Source organism: Bison bison, unplaced genomic scaffold (assembly GCF_000754665.1).
Source record: "Bison bison bison isolate TAMUID 2011002044 unplaced genomic scaffold, Bison_UMD1.0 scf7180017864198, whole genome shotgun sequence".
NCBI classification, from domain to species: domain Eukaryota; kingdom Metazoa; phylum Chordata; class Mammalia; order Artiodactyla; family Bovidae; genus Bison; species Bison bison.
Genome location: NW_011494770.1, coordinates 3997574 through 4021491, shown reverse-complemented (window position 1 = coordinate 4021491; position 23918 = coordinate 3997574). Strand labels below are relative to the sequence as shown.

The following is a 23918-nucleotide window of genomic DNA, read 5'->3' as shown; positions in this document are numbered from 1 at the left end:
ATATTGTTTCACAAGAAAGACAACCTTAAACACATATGCAAGGCTGAGCCCCAAGTGAGGAAGGCCACTTGAGCCCAAGGTCATAGATCTTTACTCACTGGGGACATGGAGCTGTTAGAAGGTTGTTGGGGGTCTTTAATGGCCCTACAATCTCTATCAGCACCAGCTCCTTTTCCCAATAAACCCACCACCCATGCTATGCTTTCAGCTGCAAGCCAACCTCTCTACCTGGTCCCCAGCCATCTCTCATGTCCCCAGTCAAACTGTCATTCAAAAGATCCTTGTATGTAGAGATAATGAAGATCCCACTGGCAGGAGACCCTTCACTGGAAGGGCTGGGTAATGAGTGTGGTGTAGTTTAGAGTTAGGCATTATTTTTTAACTTGTTGCTGAAAATTATTATACCTGATTTTGAGAATAAGGATATAGTCTTCTCAGGCAGTATTAAAAATGAAAACAAAAACAGAAAAAAAATATTAATGTGCTGCTGCTGCTGCTGCTAAGTCACTTCAGTTGTGTCCGACTCCTAGCGACCCCATGGACTGCAGCCTACCAGGCCACTCCATCCATGGGATTTTCCAGGCAAGAGTACTGGATTGGGTTGCCATTGCCTTCTCCGAATATTAATGTGAGTATGTGCTAAATGAGGGAAGTTGTATTGAGTAGGCGTTCTTTGGTGTTTAGATGTTATTGTTGATAAACTATTCAGATACTAATCCAGAGACTGTGAGAAGCTTTTTTAAAATACCATTCTTATTTACATAGGGTAGAACTTAAAATAAAATATTGGTTCATTAAGTAGGAATATTATATAATGGAAAATGAATGTCTTTGGAGTATATTTGTATAAAATAAAAACATATGGGAAAATACTTCTTCACATAAAAATTCCACTTTTGTTAAAGTTGAATTACCTATGTCACGTTAACTGTCAATAGAGACTGAAAAAGAATTATATCTGGATCACTTGTTTGTAAAACTATTTTTAAAGATTTATTCAAGAATATTTTTTTTTAAATGCATACACCTCTTTGGTTCTTTAGTTTTTATTTAGCAGACTTGGAAGAATGGAGATTGTGTTAGAGATGTTAGAAATGTAAACAAAATTCTGTATTTCGAGAGTCCTTTTTTTCTAACTTTTTAAATTCTGATGATTTTGGGGGTGGGGGAGAGAGGTACTTCTTATTTTTAATTTACAAATAAAATATAAAAGAAGAAAGAACTATTAAATAAAGTCCCTGAAGTATAATGGTGAACACTGCGTTAAGAAAATATAAAAACTAACATTGTAACATTGTAAATCACCTATACTTCAATTTAAAAAAAAAGAAAATATAAGAATGGCTTTCAATAAGATTCTTCAAAACAAATTGTCTCATTCTCAGAGAGCTTTGAATTGCACTCTGCAGAGTACTTCAAGGAGTTTCCACGCATCTCTCTCGGCTTCTCTGACTTTTTCTGTCTAACATGGGCTGGTATATCTCAGCCACTACACAGTAACCAGTGTGAGGTGAGGTAACTTTAATTTCAACAACTCTGTGAGCTCCTTCATACACCTTTTGCTCCTGCACACAAGGGGGAAAAATGAGATGATAAACAGTTTTCAGTAAGTCATTGGCTTGCTCTATTTTTGATAAAACTAAGTTGTTCATGACCACAGTAGTAGTGGGCTGTAGAGCTACCTCCCAGACACATCCTCCATCTCCCGAGTCCTAGTTCTCAGACTGAGAAAGGGACAGGTCACGTGGCTGTGGAGGAACCACATGACTCCTTCGTGAGTGATGTCCATTGATTGCCCCAGTGGTCAGAGTCTCTTTTTTAAGAATTTGAACTGTGCAGTGAGGAGAATGGAGTAGACTTGGAGACAACTGTAGATATGTGACTTACTTCTCCAGTTCTCCTTCCCAGTCATTATAAAGCCTGGCCACACTTTATTTCTTGCTTCCAGCTGCCTTAAGATTGATCTTTGCTGCTGCTGCTGCTGCTAAGTCGCTTCAGTTGTGTCTGACTCTGTGCGACCCCATAGATGGCAGCCCACCAGGCTCCCGCATCCCTGGGACTCTCCAAGCAAGAACACTGGAGTGGGTTGCCATTTCCTTCTCCAGTGCATGAAAGTGAAGAATGAAAGTGAAGTCGCTCAGTTGTGTCTGACTCTTAGCGACCCCATGGACTGCAGACCACCAGGCTCTTCTGTCCATGGGATTTTCCAGGCAAGAGTACTGGAGTGGGGTGCCATTGCCTTCTCCGAAAAATCCTCTCCTTTCCACTTTCCTATTTGAACCAGTTTGAATGGGTTTCTGTTGTTTTTATAGCCAAAAGAACCCTGTCTTAGATGGATATCAAAAAGGGGAACATTTAGTTCACCACCAGACCTAAATAAAGGCACCAATGGGAAATTATAATATCATAGCAAAATTGGCACAAATATGTAATGCTCTGATCCAAAAGCCACTTAAAAGTGTGTAAAGATTCCATAAAAATGAATATTTGTGACCATCAAATGGAACTGAATATTGTTAATATCAATCTTTAGATATACAGGGACGATCAAATGGAAACCAACTGAGAGATTAAAAAGGTGCAAGTGTGCACACAATTCTGATGGTGATGGTAACCATCAATTGCTTATCAATGAGGGTGAAAGGGAGAAGGAACTAGAAAAAGATAAGGAAAAATGAGAAGGGGTAGAGTAGCAAAAGACAGGACCTGTTTCACGGCTAGAATGTTACTTAAACAGAAGAAAAAATACCAAATTTATCTATCTGAACTTACCTTTTCCAGTGAATTGTTAAATATGAAGACTCGATATACTAGCTCATAGTATTCCATTGACACATTTTCCCCTTCTTGGTCTCTGTATGGTAAGTTGGGAGCATGGAGATTTACTAACAAAGATCCATTAACGTGGGTTATATTCATGACTGGAGGATCTATTTTTGCTGAAAGAATAGGAAATTTTGACAAATCACTCAAAATGTAATATTTCCCATGAACACATAATAACAGATCATTATTAAATTCAGGGATCAGGCAAAAGTCATCAGGGAGGGATACTGGTGACACTCAAAATATAAATATCTGAGAAGTTTCTTTGAAGATGATTTTTTATTTGCAAAGACTGATGTATTCTGAATCAGCTTTAAGAGGACATTTATCAATCACTTCCACAGCCTGCAGTGATTGTTTCAGAAAATGAACTATAAAAAGTTATTTGGGTGAATATTCTTAGCATAAGGCAAATATTTTGTAGGTCCTTAAAGAGGTAGAATTTCAAAGCAGCATTAAAATCATTCGAAGACTTGTTTGCATAACATTATTTCAATGGAACTATGTTATATAGTATGGAGTAGCTGGAGAAGGATTGAGAGAGAATTTTTGTTTCTTGAATTTTGGTGTCAATAATCAGATGATCATTAACTAGGAAAGAAAACCAAATAAACTGTCACTTTAATTTCCCCCAGATTAACTATTTGGGGGCAGGGTTTAAGGTCAGTTTAATTTAATTTAGCAAGTTAAATTCATTTAGTAATTATAAATGAATTAATTCATTAATTGATTTTGTTGTTGTTTTCTTATTTGACATTCATTATGTGTTTTTAGTTTGTAGATTTCTATCTTTTATAATTCTTGAAAATAAGCCATGATCAATAGATTTATAGATAGATAAATTGATATAGAGATCGGGATACATATGTTTTTATTCTAGAATTTCAGTTCAGTATCTGTCACTATTTCTTATTTGATTTTTCCATGTCTTAATTTATTTTTTATTTTTCCATCTCTTTTTCTCAGTATTTTGAATGGTTTCTTCAGAGCTGTCTTCTAGTCCATTGATTTAAGAGTTGGAGACTAGTTGGCAACTGAACAACAACAGCATTTCTAAACTGATCTTTGCGTGTGTGCGTGCTAAGTCGCTTCAGTCGTGTCCGACTCTCTGTGACCCCATAGACTGTAGCCCACAAGGCTCCTCTGTCCATGGGATTCTCCAGGCAAGAATACTGGAGTGGGTTGCCATTTCCTTCTCCAAAACTGATCTTTAACTCCTCTTAAAATCGAAGTTTTAATTTAATTGATTATATTTTTTTATTTCTATGAGTTCTATTTGAGTACTTTCCAGTCTATTTGGTCTTAGTAATATTTTGTCCTTTGATTATGTTTTTATTCTCCTCTATTATTTCTTTAAACTTATTTATTTTATTATCTGCTTTCAATAATACAAATCCTTAAAGCGCTGGTCCAGCCAAGTGCTTGTTTCTTACAAACTTGCTCGTGTTGATCTGCTTCCTTGTGTTTTTATTGTGAACACATGTTGAAAGTTGGTACTCATTTTTGTTGCTTTGGTTTGAAGTTTTAAACTTTAAATAAACTTTTTAAAAAATCAACCTATAAGATAGATGCAGACAAATAAATCATGACAATATGGCTAAACAAATCTTTACAGATAAACACCATGTACAGATACCACCCAGACAAGAACAAGGACATTACCAGCACCCCAGAAAACTCCATGTTTTCTCCAATGACTTAACCCCAGAGAATAACCACAATTGTCCTAGCTTTTATTGCCATGTGCATTTGTTTTTGGAATCATGCAATGTACACTTTTTTGTCTGGCTTGTTTCACTCTTTCACTTTTATTTGTATGTATATAATTATGGGCTGAATTATGCCCCACCTCAGACTCATAGGTTGAAGTCCTAACCCTAGCACCTCGGGATATGACTGTATTTGGAGACAGGATCTTAAAAAAAAAAACACAGTTAAGATAAAATGAAGTCATATGGGTGATCCCTGATCCAATGACTGGAATCCTTATAAGACTGAATACAGAGGGATGACCATGCCAGGCCACAGTGAGTGAGGTGGTCAAGGAGAATGGCTTCAGAAGAAACCAAACCTCTGGATACCTGATCTTGGACGTCTAGCCTCCACAACTATAGGAAAATAAACTTGTTGGAGCCACCTAGCCTGTAGTACTTGGCTACGGTGGCCCTGGCAGTCGAACGCGTACATATCCATCCATGATGCATGTGTCAAGAATTTGTTTTTGTGATTGCTGTGTGGTATTTAACTGTATGAATAACACAGTTCATCCATTGTGTTATTCACAGACTCTTAGTTTGTTTTTAGTTTTTGGATATTCTGAGTAAAGTTTAATGAACATCCTTTTGTATGTAGTTTGGGAAACAAGCATTTCATTGGGACTATAACTAAGGCTGAAATTTCTGGGTGATAGAGTTTATATATGTTTAACTTTTATAAATACTTACATTTTCCCCACAGTAAATACACCATTTTTATTCCCACCAGCAGTATATGAAAGATTCTGGTTTTCACTTATTACTATATTTTAAAAAGTTTAATTTTGGTCATTCTAGTAAGTGTGTAGTATCAGTTAATTGTGTTTTTAAGTTGCATTTCCTGCTGAATAGTGGAATTTCATGTTTATTGGCCATTTGAATGTTCCCTTTTGTGAAAAGACTGTTCAAGTCTTTTGCCCCTTGTTATTGATGTGTAAGAGTTCTTTGTACATTCTCGACATAGTCCTTTTTCAAAAACAGGCATTGTGAATACTATATCTCTGTGGCTTGCATTTTCATTATTTTAATGTTATATTTTAATAATCAGAAGTTCATAATTTTAGTGTAGTCCAATTTATTAGTCATTTCCTTCTTCATTAGTACTTTTGGGGGTCTACCTATCTCCAAATCATAAAAATATTCTTCCATGTTATTTTACAGTGTTGGTTTAGTTGCTGAAGTTGTGTCCAACTCTTGCAACCCCATGGACTGTAGTCCACCAGGCTCCTCTGTCCTTGGGATTTCCCTGAGCCATCAGGGATTCCCATGTTATTTTATAGAAATCAGCAAAAGTTCTCTGTAAAGGGCCAGATAATACATATTTAGGCTTTGTGGGGTGTATATGGGGCTTCCCAGCTGTCTCAGTAAGTAAAGAACCTGCCTGCCAGTGCAGTAGACATAAGAGATGTGGGGTCAACCTCTGGATTGGGAAGATCCCCTGGAAGAGGGCTTGGCAACCCACTCCAGTATTCTTGCCTCAAGAAACCTATAGACAGAGGAGTCTGGCAGGCTACATAATCCATAAGGTCCCAAAGAGTCAGACATGACTGAAGTGACTGGGCATACACACACATACATGAGCCATATATGTCTCGTTGTAACTGATTGACTTTACCATTGATGACTGAAAGCAGTCACAAACAAAGTGTAAATGAATGGGGGTGACTTTGCTCCAATAAAATGAGATTTTACAGAAACAGAAGTAGGTCAAGTTTGGCCCACAGTCTGTAGTTGCCAAGTTTTACTGTTTTCATTTCGCCATACTTGATTTTGAAAATGAGGGATGTAGGGGACCAAGATTTCTTATTTTTCCAATTGATCCAGTCTCCTTCATTAAAAAGACAGTGGGTACTCTACTGAACGGCACCATGGACACAGATCACATGACCTCATCTCGGTAGTGCTGCTTCTGAACTTGGGTCTGAGCATTTGCTTCTGCAAGGTATCCCATGGCACCGTCAGCGTGGTACAGCCTCAAAGTGGTATTTTCTGGAACATGAAGGTTGTATGTATTTGAATCTCAAAATGTTCTGAATTTAGGAAACATTTGATTCCTAACAGTCAAGACTGAAACTGTACACCTTTCTTTGTTTCTCTAAAGGGCTTTTTCCTGCACTTTTATTGAGAGTGTAGCCCTATGTGGGGGCAAGATTTTCTGGAAGTACACTCCCCACGCTGTGCTGGCTATGACATTGTCTTCTGTTCAGGGAAGGGCTGTTTCCCCTCCCAGGGTCCAGTTACTGCTAGTTACTAAATTGGGCAAATGTCCTCAGGGCAGTGGAACTTCACTTTGTTTCTTCTCTGGTTTCTAGCTTCTTTGTTTTGGCACCTGGGGATTTCCTTCCTTTTCTTTCCCTTTCGTCTACAGAGTTAAGAGAATGTGGTATATTATATTCAGAATTTCTAAGCCTCTTAGAAAAGGGGGATTCATTTTAATTTGTAACCAAAAAAAATGTTAATTCACTTTTCAACTATGTTGGAAACTTTGCCCGATTGCTTGAAGAAGGAATTCTTGTTTGTTTACATTTTAATCATGCAAAGTGGTTGATATTTAATTTTGTTTATGGTTTTCATGCTCCGAATTCTGGTGACCATAGACCTCCTGCCTATCACTTGAAAGATGAGAAGCATGAGTCAGTTTTGTAGGCCAGTATGATATGTATAGGGCTTCCTGGTAGCTCAGCTGGTAAAGAATCCGCCTGCAATGCAGGAGACCCCGGTTCAATTCCTAGGTTGGGAAGATCCCCTGGAGAAGGGATAGACTACCCACTCCAGTATTTATGGGCTTCCCTGGTGTTTCAGACTGTAAAGAATCTGCCTGCAGTGTGGGAGATCTGGACTTGATCCCTAGTTTGGGAAGATCCCCTGGAGGAGGGCATGGCAACCCACTCCAGTATTCTTGCCTAGAGAATCCCCATGGCAGAGGAGCCGGGTGGGCTACAGTACATGTGGTCACAAAGAGTCAGACATGACTGAGTGACTAAGCATAGCACAGCACGATATGCATAACTGATTTTCTCCTAGTAATTTTGTTATTTCTGGCCCAAGTTATGACTGTTGAAGAATTTTCCTTTAATCATATGCATACAGACCTCATCCTTTGAATGTAGTGACTCATTATTTTAGAGTCTGGATGTTTAATGTGTTATTTGATCCTAAATACAGATGAAGCACATAATTTCAAGCATTGGCCTAGGAACACCAGTGAACCTGACTACAGACTTCATAAGGGCTCCTGATCTGTGATCTATGACGGAGGACTTTGTGACTCAGAGACCATTATCAGCCGTTTCACTGGACTGTGATTGTGTTACAATGGCCAATTTAAGATTACTTGACCTCATAGCACTGTTTTATTCATTGACTTCTCTCTCCTCGAGATATTCACAAATAAAGCAGTCCCCTGATTTCCTCCTACCTCTTTGGCTATTTCTTTTCAGTCTCCTTTTAAGATTTATCCTCCCTACTCAGGCATCTTTTGTTGGGGTTCTCTCAACACCTGGTCTTACTCAACACTCAACACTCTGTCTCAGTCCTATCAGGCTTCCCCGATGGCTCAGCAGGTAAAGAATGTGCCTGCGGTGCAGGAGATGCCAGTTCTTTACCTGGGTCAGGAAGGTCCCCTGGAGGAGGAAATGGCAACCCATTCCAGTATTCCTGCCTGGAGAATCCCATGGACAGAGGAGCCTGGCAGGCAATAGTCCAAAGGGTCACAAAGAATCTGACATGACTAAGCGTGCATGTGAGCAAATTGTATCAATACCCTTTGTACCGTAGGCAAATGACTCACAAATGTGTGTCTCTAACAGAGTCCTGGATCTGTACAGATATTATCCTTGGGTGTCTGAAAAGTATCTTAAACTCAATACAATAAAAATTGAACTCAACAATCATAGCTACTTTGAACCCCCATTAAACTGGTCTTTTCCCATCAAATCCCATGAAAAACATCTCAGTGATTCATCTAATTATGCCAACCAGAAACTTAGAAGTCCTCTTTCACATATCCTTCTCCCTTAACATTATATCCAGTCTATCACCAAGCCCTGACAATTTTTCCTACCAAATGTCCCTCCAACAATAAATTTTCTGTAGCCCTTTTCATTACCCTAATTCAAGCCAAATTCTATCTTATATTTCAGGAGTCTACCTCACTTACCCGTATCCTATTTGTTTTTTGTTTTCTGATATGTAACTTTCCAATGTACCCAAAGTGATCTTTTTAATACCCAAGTCTGATCATGTGACCCCTTGATTTAAATAATATTTTTCTGGAGAAAATGATTACTCCAAAGGAATATCTCATTGATGGCCTACTGCTCCAGCCCTGCCTTATTTTCTGCTCCCTTCTGCCTACTCTTCTTAACCATACGGTTGTCTTTCAGTCTCTTGTATTTGCCATGCTTCTTCCTGCAAAAAGGGCATTTGCCAACCCCTGGGATGCACTACCTTCTTTGCACTTGGTGTTGTTCAGTAGCTAAGTTGTGTCTGACGCTTTGCGACCCCATGGACTGCAGCACAAGAGGCTCCTCTGTCCTCCACTACCCTTGGAGTTTGCTCAAATTCATATGCATCTTCAGCTATCAGCTCAAGTGTCATTTCCTCAGAGATGTTTTTCCTGACATCCCTGATCAGGTCCCTCCTTAACCAGGCTCTCACAGCACTGGGCACCTCTTTGGTAGTTGCTGTTGTTCAGTCGCTCAGTTGTGTCTGAATCTTTGCAACCCCATGGACAGCAGCACACCAGGTTTCCCTGTGCTTCATGATCTCCCAGAGTTTGCTCTAACTCATGTCCACTGAGTCAGTGATGCCATCCAACCATCCCATCTTCTGTTGCTCCATTCTCCTCCCACCCTCAATCTTTCCCAGCCTCAGTTCTTTCCCAATGAGTTGGTTCTTTGCAACAGGTGGCCAAAGTATTGGAGCTTCAGCCTCAGCATTAGTCCTTCCAATGAATATTCAAGACATTTCTTTAGGATTGACTGGTTTGATCTCCTTGCAGTCCGAGGGACTCTCAAGTGTCTTCTTCAACACCACAGTTCAAAAGCACCAATTCTTCAGCACTCAACCTTCTCTATGATCCAACGCTCACATTCATAATGACTACTGTAAAAACCATAGCTTTGACTATATGGACCTTTGTAGGCAAAGTAATGTGTCTGCTTTTTAATATGCTATCTCAGCTGGTCATAGCTTTTCTTCCAAGGAGCTAGTGTCTTTTCATTTCATGGCTGCAAATTGCTATCTGCAGTGATTTTGGAGCCCAAGAAAATAAAGTCTGTCACTATTTCCATTGTTTTCCCATCTATTTGCCATGAAGTGATGGGACTGGGTGCCATGATCTTAGTTTTTCAAATGTTTAAGTTTTAAGCCAGCTTTTTCACTCTCCTCTTTCACCTCCATCAAGGGGCTCTTTAGTTACTCTTTGATTTCTGCCATAGGGTGGTGTCATCTGCATATCTGAGGTTATTGATATTTCTCCAGGCAATCTTGATTCCAGCTTGTGCTTCATCTGGCCCAGCATTTCTCATGATGTACTCTGCATATAAGTTAAATAAGCAGGGTGACAATATACAGCCTTGATGTACTCCTTTCCCAATTTTGAACAAGTCCATTGTTCCATGTCCAGTTCTAGCTGTTGCTTCTCAACCTGCATATATGTTTCACCGGAGGCATGTTAGGTGGTCTGATATTCCCATTTCTTTAAGAATTTTCCACAGTTTGTTTTGATCCACACAGTCAAAGGCTTTAGCATAGTCAATGAAGCAGAAAGAGATGTTTTTCTGGAACTCTTTTGCTTTTTCTGTGATCCAACAGATCATAGAAATACTGGTCCATGATTCTGAGTTGATGGTAATCCTTGGGGACTCAGAATACTACTGTGTGAATACAGAATGGATCAAAGATTTAAATGTAGAGCTAAACTATAAAACTCTTAGAAGAAAACTTAGGATAAATCTTCATAGCCTTAGATTTGGCAAAGGATTCTGAGATATAATGCCAAAATCATGAGCAACCAGAGTAAAAATAAGTAGACTGGACTTTATCAGAGTTAAATACTTGGGGCTTCAAATGACACCATCTAGAAAGCTCAAAGACAAAACACATAATGGGAGAACATACTTGAAAATCACATATCTGATAAGATATTGTTGTCCATAGTACATAAAAAAACTTCAAACTCAGTGATGAAAAACAAAGCATTCAATTTCAAAATGGGCAAAGGGTCTGAATAGACAGTTCTCCAAGGGACATATGCTGAAGTCCAATAAACACATGAAAAGATGCTCTGTATCACTAATCGTCAGGGAAATGCAAATCAAAATCACATGAGAGACCACTTCATATCCACTAGGACTGCTATAATCAAAGAGCAGATAGTGGTGCTGAGGATGTGGAGAAATAGGAACCCTCATACTCTGCTGATTGGAGTGGAAAATGGTGCATCTGCTCTGGAAAACAATGCAGCATTTCCTCAAATGATTAAACAGAGTTATAAGGTGACCAAGTGATTCCACTTCCAGGTATGTACCCAAGAGAATTAAAACATATCAACCCAAAAACTTGTATATGAGTGTTCACAGGTACTCTATTCATAGTAGTGTAAAGGTGGAAATAAACAAACATGCAGCAACTGAGGAAAGTATAAACAAATGCAGTGCATTCAGGTACTGCAATGCTTTTCGGCAGCAAGAAGGAATGAAATACTGATATACATTACAACATTAATGAATCTCGAAAACATTAAATGCTAAATGAAAAAAGCCAATCACAAAAGATCACATATTATGTGATTCTATTCATATGAAATATGACCAATAAATGGTGCTATTTCTTCCATGGACAGAATTCACTGGTCTAAGATACAGGAAGTAAAAGATGGAGGGGCAATTCTCACTTTTAAACACAGCGGATGATTCATCAAATGGTTTGTTTCCCATACACTTGATCCTTTCCTTCTTCTGGGTTATAACAATAGTTTCCAAGAATTGGAAGTTAAGGCTTCTTCCTGATGGTTGGGAGATTTTTACGCCATTTAACCAACAAGGAGGAAGAGAGGTCCTTGTGTTGTCTAGGATGACTGGTTCCAATTATCAAAGTGAAATAGAGCTGTTATAAATACATTGGGGTCAAATATGCTAGGCATCCTCAGAGGTGCTTCTTAGAACTCCTGTTTTCAGAGATAAAAATTAATATAGGCTATGTTAAACTAATAGAGGAAAGATCAAAAGGACACAAACTCCTGAAAAATGAAAGGCTGAGGTGCTGGCTGAAAAGAAAGCAAATGTTGAGTTAATCATGAGAGGAGACGTTATAAATATTAACTATAGATTCATGATTAGTTGCATTGTGAGGACTATAATATCTATATTTTTGTTCTTGTTCTGTTATGCATATCTTTGTACATACACTTTAGACACATTTTTCTCATACATTTTGTCTACTATTTTATATGAAGTCTGTTAGTTTTTTAAATAACTTTCATCATAAGTTATAATACATTATTCTGAGATTATGACTAAATTAGAAGGAGAACAAACATTATTGAGAATTGGATACTAGAGAGTATTTTGGATCTCCTGTTTTGGAGAGGTAACTAAAAACCTTACTTTTCTCAATAGAAAAATTGTCTAAAGTGTATTTTTAAGAACGTAACCCTCATGCTTAGGAAGGGCAATATGAACCCTTTCTGCTATATAAAAATACTTTTTTTTCTAGATGGCAACATCCTGGCAGCAGGATGGAGTGTCAGCTTCGTAATCAGAGGCAGCCCATTTTGAATCCTGACTTGGCTTATACAGGCTGTGAGACCTGGGCTACTTCCAAAGAGTCTGTCCCTTGATTTTCTGGACGGTTAAATGAGAACAGTAAAACCCATCTGCTAGAGTTGTTCTGAGAATGAGATCAAATGAGATGATGGTGTGCACCTCAGCAAAGCCCAGGGCCTGGTAGCTAGCTAGCCAGGCTCTGTGAGGGCTACTGAAGGTCAGGGAAAGCAAATGCAAAGAAATGCCATGGAACTCACTTTCCCACCATGGAATGAACCGCTGTGTCATGGTCCAGCCTGAGTGGATCCCAGCCAGAGCTGTCTTCACTCTCCCATAATAAGGTTCCCATATATCTGATGTTTCATTGGTAAGGTCACAGAAGAACTCTCGAATCCCCCAGCAGGTCTCTTTATTTTTCCACTGTCTCTCTCCATACCTAGAGACAGAAAAAGACAAAATCTGAGTTCCTTTATTCCACTGGAGGAGTCTTCAGTTTTTTTTCAGTCTATTCAGTTTTCAGACTGGTTGGCTTTTGTCCTCCAGTATCATCAGCACCCCTGTGAAAGTTGACAGTTGTTCTTAAGTCTCTTTAAATGTTTCTTTCTTTTTGTTAATAAAAATGCTATCTTGTTGAAAGGTAAATTCAAGCCTGATAATCTTCTGTATCCCTAGCATAAGGGTTTTTGGATCTTTAGTACTTAGGCAAGTTTTTCTTCTGGTGTCTGAACCAACTTCCATTTTTGACTACGTCCTTCAGGCTCCTGGGGTTTCAGGGCTTTGTGGTTTTCCTCACTTCTCATCAGCCTGCTGTTGAGTAATGCGGCTGGTTCTGAGAAGTTGCTACCACTTTTCATCTCAGGTGATGTTTACCCAACACCTAAGGTCAATCTCTTTTTTTGACAACTGATCAGGGGTGGTAGTGAGGGTTAGCTAAGGAGTTTTGCAATTAGAGGCTGGGAGAGAGGGAGGAGAACCCAAGAAGAGAACATAATGAGTCAAAGAGCCAGATACAGTGATTCAGCCTAACACTCTGGGATGGTGTAACAGCAAAAGGGAAGATTACCAGTCACAGATAAGAGAAAACGCAATAAGGTGATGGTGGAAACAGAGGAGGGATTAGATGCTGGGGAGAAAAGCCCCCAAAGTATTTGCTGAAGGACTTGAAATATAATTCTATAGTCATATAAGGAGGAACATTCATGGTATTTGTTCTCTGCAAACTATATGTTGACAATAGTTTCATTATATCAAAAGATACCATATGAGCAGAACCAATAACATATATTGAACACAATTTAATGTTTTCTAACTGCAGATGGTGATTGCAGCCATGAAATTAAAAGACGGTTACTCCTTGGAAGGAAAGTTATGACCAACCTAGACAGCATATTAAAAAGCAGAGACATTCCTTTGCCAACAGAGGTCTGTCTAGTCAAGGCTATGGTTTTTCCAGTGGTCATGTATGGATGTGAGAGTTGGACTGTGAAGAAAGCTGAGCGCCGAAGAATTGATGCTCTTAAACTGTGGTGTTGGAGAAGACTCTTGAGAGTCCCTTGGACTGCAAGGAGATCCAACCAGTCCATCCTAAAGGAGATCAGTCCCGGGTATTCATTGGAAGGACTGATGCTAAAGCTGAAACTCCAATACTTTGGCCACCTCATGTGAAGAGTTGACTCATTGGAAAAGACTCTGATGCTGGGAGGGATTGAGGGCAGGAGGAGAAGGGGATGACAGAGGATGAGATGGCTGGATAGCATCACCGACTCGATGGACATGAGTTTGGGTGAATTCCAGGAGTTGGTGATGGACAGAGAGGCCTGGCGTGCTGCAATTCATGGGGTCACAAAGAGTCGGACACGACTGAGCAACTGAACTGAACTGAACTCTTATTTATTGATGAGACATTGTCTTTGCTAGCTAAATTTAGCTGTAATGACTGGCTTCTTTTTTTGGTGTAATATATCATCTTTTGTCCTATTCCAAAGGGAATATATATCTATGAGTATGAGAGGGTAACAGGCAGGAAGGCCAGGGGTCTCCAAATGGAGGAAATAGCCTGCAAGTGTCAAACATTTTTATTTCTCTTAAGCGGCAGGAGGAAACAAACTAGCAATATTTTTTCCTTCTCTATACAAATTTAAAGGGAGGTTTCTCTTAAAATACTGTGTTGCCATAATGACACCCGGTTTCGCCTGAAGTTAGCTATTCTTGAGCCTAGAGATAACCAATGCCTTTTTCTTATGGAAATGTTCGTCTTAAGCTATGCTAATGTACTATGCCTTTACCCCAAACTCTGTCTCCAAGTCGGTTCTGCCTCTTGGCCCAGAACCTACATGACAAACCAGTATGGATATTGTTCCCCTAATCTATGTAAATGAAACTATTTGTATGGTGGTCTGCCCTTCTTAAAGATTCAAGTTAATCATTTTATGGCCCAGGATAAACCATTTGGTGCCAAGATTATCCCAAAATGCATCTTATGGGTGAGGGGCCTGGTGCCATTCTGAATTTTAAGACATTCCTTTCTTTCATTAACAGACTGCTAGTGACTATATAACATCCAGCTGAAGACTACCAGGGGGGTACTCTTTCTGCCCCCTTCTGATGCCTATGTCAGAAGCTTTCTCTATCTCCTTTATACTTTAATAAAACTTTATTACACAAAAGCTCTGAGCGATCAAGCCTCGTCTCTGGCCCCGGATTGAATTCTCCTCCGGGGGCCAAGAATCCCCGTGTATTCACGTAATTCAACAACAACCTTTCAAGTATATCTATGAGATATCTAACAGTATATCCACGAGAATTGGATAGACCCAAAGCAAAAAATTTCAAAAATATAAATCTGCATCGTGCTACTGAAAATACCACATAGGTAGGAAGGGATCCAGATAGTCTGAACTTTATACAAGTCTGGGAGCTCTATTTAAGAAAAAGAATTAGAACTATGAAATTCTTCCATGGGGCCCTAAAGTCTAATCTTCATTAATTTCATGGTAAAACAACTTCTAATCCACTGTTTATATTGAACCACAAATAGGCTCATTTTGGACATGTTTATACTGCCTAAAGGGGAAGCATAAAAAGATCATCGATCCCCACTTCCTATATGCAAGGAGCATTTCCAAAATAGATGCACAAGTCTATTTTAGAAGTGGAGAAATTTTTATCATAAAGATTCATAAAGTTTATAATTGCTCCACAAAACATGTTGAAAAAACCCACCAAGACTGAGAAACTTTTGGAGATAGTCCTTCTGAAGTTAGAGAGATTGATTAATGGAAAAATTTGACCTTGAATCTATCCCATGCTAGAGAGACAGGAATGAATTTATGGCATAAAAACTGCCATTTTAGTCCATAGCTGCATCTGATCTTCTGAATTTCTAATAGAAAACCATAAAAGCTAAACAGTAATATTGCCTGCCTCATGTTCAACTAGCATCTCAATCTATGAAAGAGAAGAGCCTTAACTCCCACCTTGTACTCCACCGCCCCACCGTGTCCTCCGCCGCCCCACCGTGTCCAGAACAAGATGTGTGAAGGGGAAAATCTGCCATCTGCAAATCTGAAACTTCTGTTCCCAGGCCTTGATCCAGGAAAGGAGTAGATTATATCTGAGTTTTTGCATTGATCCATTAGAATTAGCCTGAAGATCATGAAAGAGGAACATGCCATGGTGTGTTCCAATTTGCGTTCATGCTTTCAAGAGGCATTCAGTTTTAAAAGGACTTTTCTAAATAGCAAACTCACTCTAAACTTAAAAAGACTTTTAATTGAAAATATACTTTACACACTCACTTCCCTGTGTCCCACAACTTCTTTTTCAACTATCAATACCAGCAGTTTAATTGAGATTGAGTACTTATTATATGCTAAACAAGTCGCTTCTAGCACTCAGTGGACAAATGAATAGTAAGAGTCTATTGTGAAGCTGAAGGCTGAGCCTGTAAGGCCTCAGTGGGGTCTCCTAGGTATGAAGTACCTCCCTCCACAGACTTCACGTCATCATGCATTTTGTGTCACCTTCAGGGGAGACACTTCTGCCCCAATCTCTGCTTCTTCTCAACCCTTCTGAAACTGCCAAAGCTCAGATCCTGACACGCCATCGCATTCTAGGACATGGAATCTCAGCAGCCATCTACTAGCTGGAGGACACTCAGATGACTTACATTTTATACTGCACAAAATAGATACTGTTGTTCCCAAGACAAGCTTGTCCAGGCTGCCAGCGCAAAATGTTGTGAAAATTTCGGGATTGAAAATGGACTCGTTGAGGTTTCAGAGACTCGTTGGCTGGCTGAGTTTCTAAAATAATAAGAAGAGAGACAAAACTGAACATTGATACAAGCACCATTGTCATTAGCCATAAGTTTCAGTGTAGTAATATCTCCATTGGGATTCTTTGAAATTGTTCTAAGAGCAGGTGGTAGACATGGAGCCCAGAAATCAACATTTTGGATCTTTGATGTGATGGATTTTGATGCATGCTAAAGTCTCAAAAGAGTTGTAATCCAGACTGTAAAAACATATGTGATAATCTCCCACATCACTTCTAAACTGGAGAGGAAGTAAGAGAGTGAGAAGATACTGTCTTGATCTGTCCCTGGTGGTGATGAAATATAATGACTGAGATGCTCATCTTCCTAGGAGGTCTTGTATTACCACTCCTCAAGGTTTCGCCTGGGATCAGTTCAGCCTCCAGGACCTCACCCTAGCACTCATTCCTCCTTTCTCTGGTTTTTCCTCCATCTCCAGGTCCTGCCTCATTGTCCTCTGCCTGTCTAGTTGACCTGACTTTATTCCATGTACTCAGGAGTAGATCCTCTTACCTGCCTGCATCCTGGCTCCAAGTGCCCGAGCATAATTGTTTAGGTGACTGGTCTAAGCTATGGAGGGAGACTGCCCGTGCCAGGAACTTCCCTGAGAGGAGTCTCATCAGGGGTCATGACAGGAATGGGCATAATTTCACACTGGCACAGTTTGTGATTTCTTGCTCAATTAATGGAATGTGAAAGCTCAGTCTCACCAGCCTTTAGTCTGCTGGAGGTAAAAGATCTTTGACAATTTTTTTTCTGGAGTCTGAAGGAAACCAGAATATATCACCCCCAGAAATGTCTCTTTGACATAAAAATTATTTTGAGCTGAAGGCAATTGAGAAGCAGCAAATGCAGTAAAAACTTTCCTGATCCCCTCCTTTTCTGCCTAAATGCTATGATATGCTGTCGCTCAGTCATGTCCAACTCTTTGTGACCCCTGACTGTAGCCTGCCAGGCTCCTTTGTCCATGGAATTCTCCAGGCGAGAATACTGGAGTGGGTTGCCATGCCCTCCTCCAGGGGATCTTCCCAACCCAGGGATTGAACCCAGGTCTCCTGCATTACAGGTGGATTCTTTACCCTCTGAGCCACCAGGGAAGCCGACATATAAATTCTTCTTTTACTGGAGACAGACTCTTACCAGCCCAAAGAAAACACTAGATGAATCTGCAAATGAAACTGACTCCATTAGTTTCCTCATATTTACTTTCCCACAGATTGCCACCTTTGGAAGCCTAGAACTGTTCTCCTTTGTCCTGTCATATTTCCACAGGTATATCATTCTTTGTTGAAGATGCTACAGAAGCTGGGATTTTAAGACGCCATTTTGAGTTCATCTTCATTTAAGTTCCTCACTAGTGATGTGCTATGTATGCATTAATAAACTGTTTTTCTTTTGCTAGAGTCCTAGTTGACTTTTTTACTGGATAAATTTGTCATGTAACATTGTGTAAGCAAATTAAATAAAAAAGAAGAGAGTACCAGATGAAAACGTAAAAGAGGCAGAATTAAAGGTTTGCCTTCCTGACAGGCCCAACGTTTCTGCTGAAGGATAGGAGATAGGCAGAAGCAGGAGTCAGGAAGCATGTCTCCCCTGCCTGTCTCTTCCTCATCTTCTATCACTTGCCCCCTGGCTCCTCCAGAGTGTCCTCCTTTCTCCTGCTCTACCATGCCGGGGGTGGCCCCATCTGAGGTCTCTGTATTGGCCCTTTCCTTTTCCTTAAATACTCTTCTCTGGATTTCCACAAGCCTCATTTCTTCACCCCCTTCAAGTCTTTGCTCAAATATCATTCAAAGGGAAGCGAATATTCTGATGCCTATGATCTCTTCCCTGAACTTTCGAAACTTGTTATTCTCGGGGCTTCCCTGGTGGTCCAGTGGTTAAGAATCCCCCAGCCAATGCACGGGACACAGGTTTGATCCCTGACCTGGGAAGATGCCACATGCTGTGAGGCAGTGCACAACTACTGAACCCGCGTACCCTAGAGCCCATGCCCCACAACAAAAGAAGCCATCACAGTGAGAAGCCCACGAACTGCAACTAGACTGCAGCCCCTGCTCACCGCAACTAGAGAAAGCCTGCAGGCAGCGAGGCAGACCCAGCACAGCCAAAAGTAAGTAAATAAATAAAACGTGTTATTCTCCAATGAATAAGGCTGTTTCCTTAGGTATTTATTTTTACCAACCAAATTGCTGTTATTTGGTTTCTGTTTATTTTTTACTTTTTTGGACTTCCTTTCGTCCAAAGTACAAGAACATATCACTTGGAAAGAGTCAAATGCCATGATTGGTTTCGCTCAGGCAAGTCACTATCGGATCAATCATATTTAGCACATAAAAACTTTGAAAGTTTTCAGAAGTTGATAGGAAGTGATAGGCACAGTTTCCTAAAGATCCTGCCTACAGTTGATCTGCTATCCTGAAGACAAATGGTCCAGTGTCCTTTATCTCGTCTGTCTTCAGGCTTCTTCTCTCATTTTTGTAACACAGTTGGTAGGCACCATCAAAGAAAATAACAAGCCCTCTGCAAAACACCGCAGGTCTTTTACCTGCAAGAATCTGCCCAGCTCACCTATGAAAAGGATAATATTATGGTCTTTCTCTTACAGACCAAAATCCAAGCCTTGGGGAGGTAAAAGAGCTGGCAAAGTGGCAGACAGTGAGGCTGATTTTATACCAATGCTGTCTGGCTCCAGAGCCTGCCTCTCAGCGGCCACAGCAAACCAAGAGCAAAGCCTGGGGGGACAGGAGCCAATGGAGGAAGCAGAACAGTGAGAAGTCAGAGATATTCCTCCTTTTTGCCCTCTTCCTCCTCTTCCTGGCTGGTATTCATAAAACATATTTTGAACATTAAACATCTATCAGGCACTGTGCTCAAAACTTCATCTCTTTTTTCATTCTTACAACCACCTAATAAGGTAGGTACTTTCATTAGGACGTTTTACAGATGGGAAAACCAAGGTCTAAAGAAGTTGTGTGATTTGCCTAGGGTTGGTAAGATGCAGCACCAAGGTCATTTTGGTGGCACTTGAATTCCTGTCATATTCTTTTAATTGAATCCTTGGTATGACCAAAGACCAAAGGCATAGTCTTCCCAAATCCACACATTTCTGGGAAATGGAGGCTTGTTGTGTTTAAATTATCAGTCACTGGGCAAGTGTAGAATGCTGGGAAAGTTACTTGAGCCACTTACACTGGAAGGTACACATCTGTTAACTGGGGGCCCTCATGGTTTTGCTCAGAGGTAAGCTGGGGTGACAAGATGCTCTCTGCTCTTGAAGAATTCTCCATGAATGCCAACAGCAAATTCTCACATGTTGTTTATGATCTATTCTATGCTAGGCACGGTGCTAAACACTTGGCATATATTATTAACTCATTTAATCCTTACAGTGACCTACAATCCCCATTCTACAGATGGAGTAATCGGGGCAGAGGAGGTTTAAGCCAATCAGCCCAGTTTTTCTAGATAATAAAGAGACAGAGTTGAAATCCAGATTCAGGCAGTCTGGTTTAGGAGCTCTGCTTGTCCCTTGAAGTTGAAAGAAATGCTAAGGAGACCCAGAAGGGTGTGTATTTGTCCTGTGGAGTTTTTTGGACCCTAGAGTGCCTCCTCTTTAGTAGCTACTCATGAAGTCTGCATGTATTTATCCAGGCTATAGAGGGAAACTGGGCTTCCCAGGAGGTGCCAGTGGCAAAGAACCTGCCTGCCAACGCAGGAGACGCAAGAGACATGGGTTTGCTCCCTGGGTCAGGAAGATCCCCTGGAGGAGGGCATGGCAACCCACTCCAATATTCTTGCCTGGAGAATCCCCATGGACAGAGGAGCCTGGGGGGCTACAGTCCATAGGGTCACAAAGAGTCAGACACGACTGGAGCAACAACACACTGAGAAACTGACCCCATGTCTGTTCTGACCAATATGTGACAGGAGAGAGCTGAAATTTTTCCAAAGCCCAGAAAAGCGCCACTGCTATGTCTAATGGTCCCCTGGAGCAGACTCTGATGACAACACTGTGAGAAATTAAGAAGAAAGGAAGCACTTACCTACCACACCAGGCAGGAGGACACTGAGGAGGAAGCCTAGAAAGCAACATTTCGGCGTCATGGTTGCGAGTGTGACTGGTCGGGTGGCCAGAGTTCACCTTAATGAGACGACAGCGCTGGACAAGAGAGGAAACCAGAATCCTCTCGCTCGAAGATCCTCTTTTGGTTTTAACCATGCTTCTTCAAGTAAATACAATTTCATCCTGTTCGTGTATTATCACTTGAGAGGACTAAGTATTAAGAATCATTTCAAAAATATTGTCAGTTAAGTCACTTTAATGTGGAAGCTTGTTTTTCTTGGGAGCTTTGCTAGCTGAGAAAAGGCAGAACACTGAGGGTTGGTGGGCCGGGGGGCAGGCAGGGTGAGGAATTATGCCAGGTTCTGGCAGGTGAGCAGAGGAGGCCTAAATGGCATCTGGCAGAGGGGGCAGAGGGGCTGCCAGTGACTCTGAGTAACGGGCTTGGCGGTTGCAGTAATCAGGGTCCCTGGCAGTGGTTCAAGCAGGTGGGGTCTCTGGCTAATTTTTCCTTTTCCTCCCTTCATGGGAGCTCCTCGAGTAACCTCCTCGGTGTAGACCTCATCCCCTCCACCTGCCTGGCCTCTCTGCAGGGCTCTCTCCCACCCTCTGCGGCCGTCCCAGTCCATAGCGCCCTGGGCCCCATGCAGCTCTTGCCTCTTCCTTTTCCATCTGCACTCTCCATTTCCAGCAATCTAGCTGATAAAGATTTTGAGCCCAACAAACCAAGTAAATCCTTAAAAGGAGGAAGACCAAGGACAATCATTTTGAACTACGTTAAATCTTCATCATATCTTCTTGGAAATCTAATCAAACTAGGTCATCTGTTCTTTGCCCATGATTCACTACATCAGTTTTCTTACCAAACTTTTTTTTTTATTACATGTTTTTAGCAACACTAAGATTATACATTAAAGCACAAGAAACTCAAAGATTTTCTTTTAAAGAGGCTTTTGGGGTAAAAGAAGAAATACATGCTGGTTTCTTTTTCCTTTGGGGTAGTTGAACTTTCAAGCTCTTGGTGGAATAACCCCTTTAGTCGGCAATAGTGATGGCTGCTGAGCAGTATCCATTAATTAATAATTATTTAAGTAATAAGTAAGTAAATACTTGACTCAATAACATAGTTTCTGCCCTACCATGAGATAGGCATTGTTCTCAGCATCAAGGATGAAGCAGCAAATAACATAGACATTGTCCCTACTTACCTGAAGATGAGTTTTAATGGGGGAAGTAGGCACAGTTCCTAAGCAGGATGGGGGGCTTTGTGGAGACAATGCTGGGTTTTCTAGCACTTTCTGGCAGGGTCAGACTTCTGAATCCAAACTCCTTACCTCCTCCAGGTGAAGTTTCCACTGCTTCTAAGTTGACTTAGGCTTTCAAAGAAGAAACAGCAGCCTATCTCAGGTACCCTTTGTATGAATACTTTCTGAGGGATCTTTGTCCCTTAGCGTTTTCAGCATCATCCTTCATTTCCTTGCTCATAATTCACCACTGAACGCTAGACTTTTTATTCACCTTGGTTTCAAGTGGGGAATAGTGATTTAGGTTTGAACCATTGATGTTCAATATCTTTAATGCCAATAACTCATGTTTTAGAGCAACCAAATTGCTCCAACTTCCAGTTAAGAAAAAAAAAGAAATGAATTCAAGGTTTAATAAGTAGAGAAGCAGAGAAGGAAATTGGGTTTTCCACTGTAATGACTTTTTGTAGGAACAAATAAGGGGAAAATGGGATCGGGGGAGAAGATTGGAAGAGAGCAGAGAATATACTAAGAACCAAATTTGCTCAAATATGTGTGAATGTCTGTGCTTTGTTAAATTTCAGAAACGGAGCTCATCTTGTCACCCTTAGATGAGCTGTCTGATTGTCTCAGATCACAGTCTGCATAAAAGCCAACACTGCCAACCATGCCTCAAGTTAATGAAAAGATACAATTAAAATACCACCAATTGGAAAGCAGAGGAATTTGTATAGAATTATTTCAAATCAAATGAGATCTGCTTTGGGAAGTAAGAAACTTACAGACAATGGGAGACCCCTGCTTTATTCGGCTTCAGGCATGAAATGCTGGCTGCAAACTTGTTCCTTCCCCTCCCAAATCCCCCACTCCCAGCCACCAGCCCCTTAGCAGGAAGAGACCACCTCGACAGTGACCATGGATGCCTCTACCGTGTTGGATCTGGAGAGAACTTGCCTAAAGCCCTGCCTTGGACAGACCTGATTCTCTTTTCTCCTGTGGCTTCCAGCTGACCAAAAATTCATCAAATTAAGGAATCTTTATTCATTATTTTTAGGAATGATATGGGATTTTAGTTATTATTTTAGAAATACACATTGAAGTATCACAGATGACATGACATAATGTCTGGGATTTGCTTCAAAATAATCCAAGCGGTTGGGGAAGGGGGGTGACCAGCAATGAACTGATAACTATTGAAACTGGGTTCTGGATACAAGGCAGTTCATTATACTCTGTACTTTTGTGTATGTTTGAAATAATTTGTAACAAAAGAAAAAAATTTTACGTTTATCTACAAGATGTCATCTCTGTGAAATTTCTTATAGTGATTTTAATGCCATTTTAGTGATGATAATAGTATCTAATAACTATGAGGCAGTATGTTGTATCCTTTTTGAACATTACTTTAGTTAATCCTCACAACAAGCCCAGGAGTTTGGTATTATTATCCTGATTTTGCAGATGAGGAAACAGTTGCTGAGAGGCAAGAGAAGCTGACCAGGCTTGATAGCATGCAGTAACACAGTGGGCAGTGAAGCCAGGTCTGCCTGCCCTCAGGGTCTGAGGGTTATAAAAATCGGAAGTTGCTTTTTTCTTGTAATGTTGATTCCATAAAGGGATTGAATGATGTCAAAGAAGATTCAGCTATTTATTCCTTTGTTTATTCACTCAAACAAATCTTTACTGAGCATGTGCTGTGTGCCAGGCACCCGACTAGGCATGTGGTACTGAACATACCAGCAGAGTCAGTCCACAGGGAGCCCGTGTCATTGTCTTCAGTGCGTCTTGGTAATGAAGGGCTATATGTTTCTTATTATCTTCAGAAAGGTGTTTAAAAACTGATGTTCTGCACTATTTCAGTGGGTTTATCCAAGGGGGTCGGATGGATTGGGTTTCTGCTTCATGCCCTTTCCCTCATTCTATGACTTGGTAAGCAGCAGGACATCT

At 40.5% G+C, this 23918-nt stretch overlaps 1 protein-coding gene across 1 annotated transcript; it reads right to left on the bottom strand.

Moving 5' to 3' along the window:
* Window positions 1-1415: 1415 nt before the first annotated feature.
* IL22RA2 (interleukin 22 receptor, alpha 2) lies at window positions 1416-20771 on the bottom strand. The gene is made up of 5 exons (XM_010844303.1): window positions 20711-20771; window positions 16518-16653; window positions 12607-12785; window positions 2773-2939; window positions 1416-1565 (listed from the first exon to the last, which is right to left on the bottom strand). Exons 1-5 carry the CDS (start codon window positions 20769-20771, stop codon window positions 1416-1418), a joined length of 693 nt encoding a protein of 230 aa, XP_010842605.1.
* Between the last annotated feature and the right edge of the window lie 3147 nt (window positions 20772-23918).